We start from the raw sequence: 10,829 nt of genomic DNA on the forward strand, positions 1-10,829 counted from the left end.
TTCGGATCGTCGATCGAACTCCGGCGGCTGAAGATAAGTCGACCGAGCAATCAAGAGTCTCGGTAATTTTCTCTAGCTGTTGATTTAAGAATTATTTGATTTAAATTATGCTTATTGATCTGTGTTGAGTATTAGATGATATTTGTGTGTTAAAATAATTATTTGTCGGACTGCCTGCCATAGTTGTGTTTTTGTGCTGTGTGGCGGAGTCGGGAAATAGTGAAGTCTTGGGGACCCGGCTCCCGTTGTGTTAAATTGCTGGATATTTGTAGTGTTTTTCTGGCAGGTCCTGGACCCGTTTTATTCAGTAACATGACTTCTTCATCATCGGGTAGCGTATTTGATTTGGTATGTTAATTTGTAAAATCTTAGATTCTCCGCAGTAGTAACAGTACATGTATCAGATATAATTTTCTATAGTTTCGGGTCTCGCCTAATTTTTCTGACAGACCGAATTAATTATGTAAAATTTGACTGTTAAGATAATTGTGGTATCAGTAATATGATATGAGATTTAATGGAGTTAGTGAGTGTCAGGCTTACTACAGGATTCGGTAGCTTTACGTCTACCCATTCCCTAGTGCCGGTCACGAGCCCACAGATGGGATCGTGATAATGATAATATTGTATATTAAAATAATACTTTTATCAATCATTTAAATAAAATTAATATGAGAAAAAATTTTCATTTTTAATATAGTTTAATTTTAGTCTTTAATAAAAATAATCATTTTTAACTTTATTTTATTTTAAAAAAATTAAAATTAAATTACATAGTAATTTAATAATATTAAAAAATAAATATTTTTAATACATTTAAACTTTTTAAGATTAAATTATGCTAAAAATAAAAAGATATAAATAAATAAAAAATATTAATAATTATTTTAATTAGACACTAAAACTAATTTATGCTAAAAATAAAATTTTATTTTAATTTGATAATAAAATTAATTTTAGATGAATTTAATACTTAATAATAAATTTAATAATTAAATTATAATCTTAAATTATCAGTTTAGTCATTCGATTAGGATAAAATATATAATAATTAATTTTATTAAAATTTAAAAGAATTTTGATATAATAAAAATAATACTTTGTGTATTAGATAAAACTTGAGGGGTAAATACTAACCGAAAGTATTACTTACAATTTATTTTTACTTATTGCTTTGACCCCTTCTTTATTACCTGCCGACAATTTTGCTTTCCTTTTTTTTTAGTTTAAAAGTTTGCTTTCTTCGAGAAGACTTACTTTTTTCTTTTTCTTTTTTCTTGTTTGCGACTCCTTTAATAGATAGAGACTATGCTCCTTAAATCATGGAAGGGCGTATGAATAAAATAAATATTTTAAATAGTCTTTCTTTTGTCTCGTAATTCTCCCGTCTGAATATATACATATATATATATGACACTGCAAATTTAGTAAAACCCTAATCTAGTAGCAATATATATGTAATGCTTTCAAAGGACAGATTTCTCCACCTTCAAAGTCGAGAAAATGACCGTCAATCATTTAAATTTAGTGTTATTTTAGTGGGTAGAGTTAATTTGACAGCACATGGAATTATTTTGGGGACATGGGCACCAGTCACCACCTCCACCACCATTATAGGCGATGTAACTGGTGCTGTCTACCAGGGCTTTGGCAGTTTGGCCACATTTATTTCACCACAGTACATGGCTGCCTTCTCCATCTGGGGGAATCACATGACACTTCATGTTCATGGACCCCTTTACCAGTTCCACTTTGTGTCGGCAAGAGACTCTGTAATATGCTTTTCATGGTAACAAATAACAAGTAAAAGTGAAAAATGTAATTTTTACTGTCAAAACTTAAAGGAAATCAAGCATACACAAAAAGTAAAGAACTGATATGCATATTTTGCCTTTTGTATATATCGTTATATGTATCACTTCCTTGCAAGCAGTTGCTGGAAGAACATTTACTAATAATATACTTTTGTTGAATTAGTTTCTCCTAAATACCCAGAAAATGTATACTTGTAATCATCCCCATCAGCAAAACCAATGCTAGGATCCTTTCCCTCCTTAGTTACCTTCGTGACTCTCTCTATTCTCTCAAGAATTCCCTTGACTGCTAAATCAAAAGCATCTTCAGTTGTCTCCATTCTGGACCTGGGATCTGCATATATTATACTTGGAATGATCTTTATTACCTCCTCTCTCATAGCCAGTACTCTATCTTCTGGTATTCGAAGTAATGTCTCGTTGATGCCGGCTTTCCATTCTTTAACATCTCTAACAGGTATATACACGGAGTATTTACTATAATTCTTTGGTAAGTGCCACTTGTACTGGGCATAAGCAGTTCCTGGATGAAAGAAAACTGGAATGCACCCTGCTAAAATTGAATCAAATATTGATCGTCTAGTATATGAATCTCCAGTAGGCTGCAAGCAATAAACTGAATTCTGAAATAGTCTCATCACATTCACTGGATTGTCGCAATTAATAGCACCGTTAGCACCATAATCACACTCTAATAATTTGCACAAGCTCTTTGAAGCTTGGCATTCCTCTATGATCTTGCCTCTGACTGATTCTTGAAGATCTGGCCTTGGAGCACCAGCAAATGAGAACAAATATGGCCTTGTTTGGTTTCTCATCTTGTCTTGCCACTGAGACACCTCACTTTCTTTTGAGGGATGGAAACAAGTTGGATATGGTATAGCATAATCATTATTCCAAGAACTAGACTCAATTGCCAACATGGACATGTTGTTAGATTCAGGCAAGAACCTAAATTTGCTGCCCCAATCAGATTCATTATCAGTTTGCCTTCTAAAATCCCAAGCAATCCTCCCTGCAATTAAGAAGTGGTCTCTACCCAACATTTTTTTCCACTCTGGTCTTTGAACAAGCCACTTCATAAGATCAAAAGCAGATTGATCTCTTATTGATGTTTTAACACCCCAAAGATATCTGCTAACATCAAGACCAGCATAAAATGGCACATATATAGCAGAGGCAAGTGAAGAATCATTGGTTAAGCACTCGTACTTCTTCATTCTGTTATGGAAAATAACTTCCAACAAGAATTGATTAGTGGAATACCAACTTTTATTCAATAGAACTCCTTGAGAATTTTCAACTTCAACACCTAGACCAGAATTAACCAAGTAAGGACACATATTATGCTCAGTCCCTCTGGTGATTGATTCACAATTATCAAGCAATTCTTGGTTAAATTTACTAGGAATCTCATGAATATAAACATATCGACCCAAACAAGAATCTTTAACAGAATTCTCTGCTACACTCTCCTCTCTACTGGGTTGCGGCTGCTTTCTAATATAACCGGTTATATTAGGTCTAATGGTGGTTTCATTGACATTATTAGGCAAAAGGAGGGATTTTGATTTCTGGGTAGCGACTGCATTTTCATAATTGTTAACCAAAACAGTGAAGCTATCTTGGGTGCCAGTTAAAGCTGAATAATCAAAGCAAAGTAATACAAAACAGAAAACAAAGGAGACAAGAATGACCAACCAGAGTTGATTGTTGCAGCAAATTCTTGTAATTGGCTTCTCCATCTTCTCCTCAAGAGCTCTCCAGAATGAAGCAGAAATGAGAAAATTGTGAAATGGGGTGTGTGTATTTGTTTTTTGTATGAAAGTACAAAATCTGGTGCAGTAAAGTGGAAAAGAAGGCAAGAATCTCAACTTGCAAAATACAATTGCAGTGATTAAACCATTAAAGCTAGCTAAAGCTTAAAAAAGAGGGTGATTATTGAATTGTGAGATTTTGTCTGGATTCCTGTGTCCGTTTCTTTGGTAATTTGGTTGCCAATTTTAAGACAAAAATAGTATATATAATATATATCCTCTGTTTGGTGCATTAAATAGAAGAGGAAACCCAAATATATATATATATATATATATATATATATATATTAGACAATTATATATGAAAGGTGTAGCTTTTGTTTTTGTAAAATAAAAGTATAAAAGAAAAGAACTTATTACTTTAACCATTTTATTTTTCTTCAGTTAAAAAAAAAAATCAATTTAGTTTTCTCAATTTTCTTTTCCAAGATTATTTCTTCCCATTTTGAAAGAAAATTTTAAGTGAAAAATAAGATTTTTTTTTTCTTTTCTACTTTTCTCTATCTGTATAATTGAAATAGAACACTCGTTTTTTTTATTTTTCTTTTCTTTTTCTCTCTTCAAACCACCCTACCAAACACAGAGGTAATATTTTGAGACACCTGTCTATTTTTCTTATCAAGTCTGTTCATATAGATTTCGTTCTTCTTTGTTTCATTCACTGTAAATAGATAACATCTATACAGCCTTATTTATTAAACCAAATTATAAATTTAATAAATAATATTATTAGTTTTATGATAAATATGTTATTTTTAATTAATAAATAAATATTTTAATTTATAATTTATATTTATTAAATTTATTTATATCCAATTTAATTTAAATGAATTTGACGAACTCAGTTTGAACTAGCTTTGGTTCAAATATCATTCTAAGTAATTAATAAAAATAATAAAAATTGATTAATTGTTTAAGAGTGTATCTTTTATTGAAAAATTGATATTAGTTTAATTATATCAAAAATCGCTTAACTAATTAATCTTATAAAAAATATTTAGATACATAAATATTATAAGAAGAGATAAAAATTTAAGTTGAACTCAAATATTAAAATATATGAATTTAGTAGTTAATGTACTTAATTGAGTATTTAATATATAATTTAGAATGTTGTCTATATTTAAATAAATAAAATTTTTAAAATAATTTTATAAAATGATATTTGCCATAGAAAGTTTTAAGTTTAAAGAGTAGAACAAGAGCCATTTTCCATTAATTTTATGGTCATCGCATGAATCTTTTGACTGGGAAGAAAAGCGAGAAACTAAATGGAGAAAATTGGGAATCAACCCATTTTTAGTTAAAAGTATTATTGATTGAAAATTCCTTTTATTTATTTTTAGAGAAAAGAAAAGAAAATGAGTTAATAGTTATAAAAATAAAAAAATATATATGAAATATTTTACTATTATTTATCTGAACCCTTGTCTACTTGATAAGGCATATAATATTTTTATTAAACTGCCTCTTAATCTTCAGATATTAGTAACAATTTAATGGAAATATTATATGTCATGTTAAATAGATAAAAATTAGAATAAATAAAAATTAATTGTGCAGTATTACTAAAGTAAAGAAGTGAGACTAATCATTTAATTAATGTTATGTTTGGTGAGAAAAAGTAAAATGAAAATAATAAAATTGAAATATATATTTTAGTGTTATGAAATATATTGACAAATTTAATATGAAAGTTTTATCTATTTTTAAAAATTTAATATAGCTATAACTAATTCCATAGAAATTTATTTACATAAAATTCTAAATTAATTTTCACTTTAGTAAAAATACATAAACTTTGAATTTATAAATAAATTTTATATATTTTATGAATTTCAACCAAACACAATGTAACTCTTTTTATATATATTTAGTAATTCTAAATTAATCTTGTGCCTGTATAAATTACTAGAGATATTTTAATTTAAAATATATAAATATAAGATTTTTTTAATTTTTAGAAGAGGTTAAATTAAAATATATCCATATCCATACATATTCATCTAAGTCTCTTTAGCTTCTTTCTTCTATTCTATCACTTAAAACTCTCATTTAATAATGGGGTTATAAGTGTTTCGACTTTCACAATTAAGCACTAAAAGAATTTCTTTTAAAAAGAAGTTAAATTCAAAATGTATAAATAATTTAATGTATTTAAAAATTAAAACAAAAAATATTTTAACTATGATTTTTCTATGTAAATTACTAGATAATAATATTTGTCAATTTTTAATAAATATTAGTTTATAAAAAGTAATTTCTTCTTTTACTTTTAACTTATAATTATTACAGTAACAACTTTTAAAATTCAATTTATGTGAATAAAGATTATGTTATTTATTTTTCTACTTTTTTATTACTTTAACCGTATATATAATGGCATCTTATTGCTATATTTTAAAATTTTATTTTACAATTTAACTATTTATTTACTATTTTTTTATTAATTGCAATTTATCTATGAATTTTATGTTTTCTTTTTTTTTTCTAAAATTTTTTCTATAGTCAATTATTTATTATTTCCATTTTTACTCATTTTAGTTTAAATATTTTTCTTTTCACTCGTACCTTTTTTTTTGCAATTTATTTTTCCGTTTCCGTTTAACAATTACAGTGAAAAGTCTAATCAAATGATTGTATATTTTGATATCATTTTTAAATTTTTATATGCAAACAATATTTGAAAATAAAGTGAAATTATTTTAACAAGAAAGTATTGAAGTCATTTAAATTTTATTTCAAATACATAGACTTTTCTTTTTTTCTTTCTTTTTTTACTATACATTTCTATACTTCAATTTTATTTGTAATTTTTCTGTTATCTTGTTAGAATATAATTATAAATAATTAATTAATTATATATGTTTATACGCATTTTATATTCTCAAAGATTTCATGTATGATTTTTTTTTATTTTATACTTTCGAATGTGTTTATTTTAGTTTTTAATATTAAGATCGAGAAATTATAAGTTGGATAAATAGATTAGTTGTAGCACTCAACCCTATATAAATAAGTAGGTGTCACAAAAATTGATTCTGTAGATTAATACCATAAAAAATCTTACTAAATCATATTATCAATAATTAGTGATAACCATATACCCTGATAATTAATATGATATTATTTGTTGAATCATGACATCCAAAATATTATCACAAGAAATATAGTATTTCGACATTACTGATACTGAGTGATATATATGCATCGAGTAACCAAAAGATAATAAGGCCTAAAGGTTGTTAAAATAATAATATAGAATCCACATTGAAAAACTAGTAATAAAATCTATTGGCGCAGCCTCCATTGAAATTGAAGTTGATGAAGTGGAAATGAGGATAATGCTTTACATGGATCTACTACTGAGCAGTAAAAATAAATCTAAAAAAAATGTTAAAATTAAGAGGTGAGTATAAGACTTAGTAAGAGGATAGACAAATAATAAGGAGAAACTTATATGTAATTTAATATTATAATCCATTGATAACTCTAGATTATAAGTATATTTCATTAGAAATTACGTGTATTTTAGAATTATATACTTGCAATTCTATGAAGTTTTTATTTAATTTTGATGCTGAGCTGTAACTTATGTGTTTATAGATTTTATGCCAATTTTATGAGGAACTACAACAATTGGGAGCTTGTGCCGACTCTAGAACTAGTCAAAAAGCCAGGACCGGTCGAAGGATCGGATTACCATCGGAGGGAGCTAAGCTATTGTAGTGAACCGACAAATTGAAATAGTTCACCAAGAGAGGACCGGTTGACAGGACTGGTCCAGAGCAGAGAAGAAGCCAATTCAACCGGCCCTACGACTAGTCTTGAGAGGGAAAGAAGGCTAGGACCAGTTGGAGAGCCGATTTGGGAGACACATAATTTATACTTTAAAATTATATTTTTAAATGGTTTTAGAGGGTTTTTGGTCTAACCCTAGCCCCTAGACTATAAATACACTTTATTTACTTCGTTTGAGGGTTTAGACAGTAGAGAGGAGACAGAGAAACATATTATTTTGGACGAAAAACAAGATTTGGAGGAGATTTAAGAAGCCTTTAAAACTTCAAAATTGAAAGTAGTATTTAATCTTATCTCTTATGGAATTATGTTTTCTTTAACCTTTGTTTGTTTTTATTGTTTAATGAATATGAACAACTAACTCTCATTCTATAAAGAATGATATAACCAATTGGATTTTCGATTATGGATTTAATGCAGAGTTTGTTTAATTCTTGATTTATTCTTCTTGAGATTACTGTGAATACTTTGATTGACCACCATAGTGTTTTTATATTGAGATTTGTATGATGAACTGAAAAGAGAAATACATATCTAAATCTAGAAGAATAAACATAATAAATTAGGTAAAGAAATATATCTGGTTATTGTGACAAGAATTGTTGCTTAATGGGTTTGGTTAGGTAATTGTCCTTGAGAATCAATAATAGCTTGTTTAGATACAAGTTAATAGCTTGAAAGAGAATTGACATATGTTTGGAATAATTGCATTCAAGAATAAACTCTAGAGTTAATATCTATAATTAATCCCAATAGATGAAATCCAGATCTCTAATACTCTAAAATCTGATTAATCTATTCATTTTAATTGCTTTCGTAATCTTTTTATCTTTCATTATAAGTCAACAATTTTATCTACACATTTCTTAGACTTAAATATTGGCTTTATTCTCGTGGGATCGATCTTGATTGACAATTCTATACTACAGTTACCATGTGCACTTGCAGGTAAAGATTTAGGCGATCAAGCTTTTGGCGCTGTTGCCACGAATAACAGCTAATATTTTGTTTGAGATTGTGTGTTATATTCAATTATTTATTTGGATATCATTCTCGGAGGAAGTTTATGCACTTAAGGAGGTCCAAGAGTGCAGAGCGAGCAGAGATTTTCCCATTTGATCCTCAGATCGAAAAGACTTGCAAAGTTAACAGGAAAAGTAGGAAGGAACATATGGCAAATGATATGAACATGGTCGTGGCAGTTAAGGAGAATATTCCTAGGCTTAGGGATCTCCAAAGGCCAAAGATCAATGTGAACCCATCTTGCATTCGATTGTCAACAAATGCTAGGAACTATGAGCTGAAGACCATCCACTTGACAATACTACCACACTTTGAAGGAATGGATACTGAAGACCTATCGTCATTCATGAAGAAGTTCTCTAGTGTGGTGCAAACATTCCCTCTAAGAAATCTAAATGAAGGAGAACTTAGGAAGAAATGTTTTTCTTATTGTATGAAAATTTTTGCTAGAACATGGTTGTTAAACTTGCTTGAAGGATCATTAACTACTTGGGATGAGGTCTATAATGCTTTTATGTTAAAGTATTATTCACCTCAAAAGACGTTAGGTTATAGGCCAAGGATTTGTAATTTCACTCAGAAAGAAGGAGAATCTTTTTATAATGCTTGGGGAAGATTTAAGGTTTATCCGATTTAATGCCCGTATCATAATTTTTCCCTCTCTTTTAGTGCAATTTTATTATGATGGACTTACTGCGAATTGTTAAACTTTAATTGATACAGCTTGTGGTGGATATTATGGAGATAAAATTGTTGAAGAAGTACAACAAATCTATGAGAATTTAGCAATGAATTCTTAATAGAAGGCCATTAAAGGTAGGAAAGGGATTTATGAGATTAATGCTCAGAGTGAGATGGCTATGCAAGTAGCAGATCTTACTAAGCAGGTGAAGTTGTTATTGAATAAGGATTCTCTAATAGAGAAGCTTGGGCATGTTTTGGAATGTATGGCCATATGTCCAATACATGTATGAATATGGATATGCCAGCAATTGTTCAAGAAGAAGTTAACTACATGGGAGCTTACAAGCAACTTGGGAATGATCCTTTTTCAAATACCTACAATCCAGGATGGAGGAATCACTCTAACTTTTCTTAGAGAGACTAAGGAGCTTCAAAGCCAATGGAACCACCTAGATTCCAACAGTAGAGACCGCAATTTCAGAATAGTCATCAACAACCACCTCAGGAGAAGAAGCCATCTTTAGAAGATATGTTGATGCGGTATATGGCTTCCCAAGATACAACTTAGAAGAAATTGGATGCAAAGATAGAATAAGTGGATCAAACCAATCAAACAACAATTCACAACCTTGAAGTTCAAATGGGGCAATTGGCTAAGAAGGGTGCTGAAAGAGGACAAGGAAAACTGCTAAGTGACATGAAGTCAATCTTAAGGAAGGAGTAATGGCTGTCACCTTGAGAAATGGAAAGGAATTGCCTGAACCTGTACTGGTGAAGAAGAAGCTAGATAAGGAGGTTGTTACTGAAGAAAAGTCAAGCGAGGATGCAGAGAAAGAAGTTAGGAAAGAAAGGAATATTGAAAAGGAAGTGGAATCAAAGTATGATCCTTTTTTGGTCAAGCCTTATGTGCCACCAATTCCATACCCACAGAGGTTGAGAAAGAAGAATAATGAGAAGAAGTTCTAAAGATTTCTTGACATCTTCAAGAAATCCAAATTAATATTCTATTTACTGAAGCCCTTGCTTAGATGCCATCGTATGCAAAGTTTTTAAAGGAGATTATTTCCAACAAGAGTAGACTTGAGGAATATGATACGGTTTCACTGACGAAGGAATGTCGTGCCATTCTCCAAAAGAAGTTGCCTCCTAAGCTAAAGGATCTATAGAGTTTTTTTATCCTTGCTCTATTGCTGATATCGGTATTAAGAATTGCTTGTGTGATTTAGGTGTCAGTATTAATTTAAATCCTTTAGCTCTTGCCAAAAAAAATTGGATTTACTGAAATGAAACCTACCACTGTTTTGCTTCGATTAGCTGATAGATATGTTAAGTATCTAATAGGGATAGTCGAGGACTTATTAGTGAAAGTGGAAAAGTTTTATTTACCTGTTGATTTCCTTATTATGGATATGGAAGAGAATATTGATGTGTCTATCATCTTGAGTAGACTATTCTTAGCTACAAGAGGAGTCTTGATAGATGTACCAATGGGCAAGCTGACATTTAAGGTAGTAATGAAAAGCAAGAGTTTGACATAGTGAAAGTGTTAAAGAAACCCTTTGTGAATGATGCTTGTTTTAGTATAGATGTTATTGATTCTCTTGTGGATGAAGTTTTCCATAGAGGATCATACAAAAAACCATTAGAAGCATGTTTAGTTTTGAGTTTAAATGAGAAAGATGAAGATGGT

At 29.6% G+C, this 10,829-nt stretch overlaps 1 protein-coding gene and 1 non-coding gene across 2 annotated transcripts; both read right to left on the bottom strand.

The window, feature by feature from the left end:
* Nucleotides 1-1,810: 1,810 nt before the first annotated feature.
* On the bottom strand, nucleotides 1,811-3,844 carry LOC8275723 (probable xyloglucan galactosyltransferase GT14). Its single transcript, XM_002532472.4, has one exon. The coding sequence runs from the start codon at nucleotides 3,557-3,559 to the stop codon at nucleotides 1,952-1,954; it is 1,608 nt and encodes a 535-aa protein (XP_002532518.2). The 5' UTR covers nucleotides 3,560-3,844; the 3' UTR covers nucleotides 1,811-1,951.
* Nucleotides 3,845-9,002: 5,158 nt separating this feature from the next.
* LOC112536812 lies at nucleotides 9,003-9,109 on the bottom strand. The gene has a single exon (XR_003080746.2). It is a non-coding gene; the product is annotated as a small nucleolar RNA R71 (small nucleolar RNA).
* Between the last annotated feature and the right edge of the window lie 1,720 nt (nucleotides 9,110-10,829).

The sequence above is a fragment of the Ricinus communis genome, chromosome 1 (assembly GCF_019578655.1).
Source record: "Ricinus communis isolate WT05 ecotype wild-type chromosome 1, ASM1957865v1, whole genome shotgun sequence".
NCBI classification, from domain to species: domain Eukaryota; kingdom Viridiplantae; phylum Streptophyta; class Magnoliopsida; order Malpighiales; family Euphorbiaceae; genus Ricinus; species Ricinus communis.

What these genes read in the sequence shown, in the direction of transcription:
- LOC8275723 (XM_002532472.4), bottom strand. Translation starts at nt 3,559, where the DNA reads ATGGAGAAGCCAATTACAAGAATTTGCTGCAACAATCAACTCTGGTTG.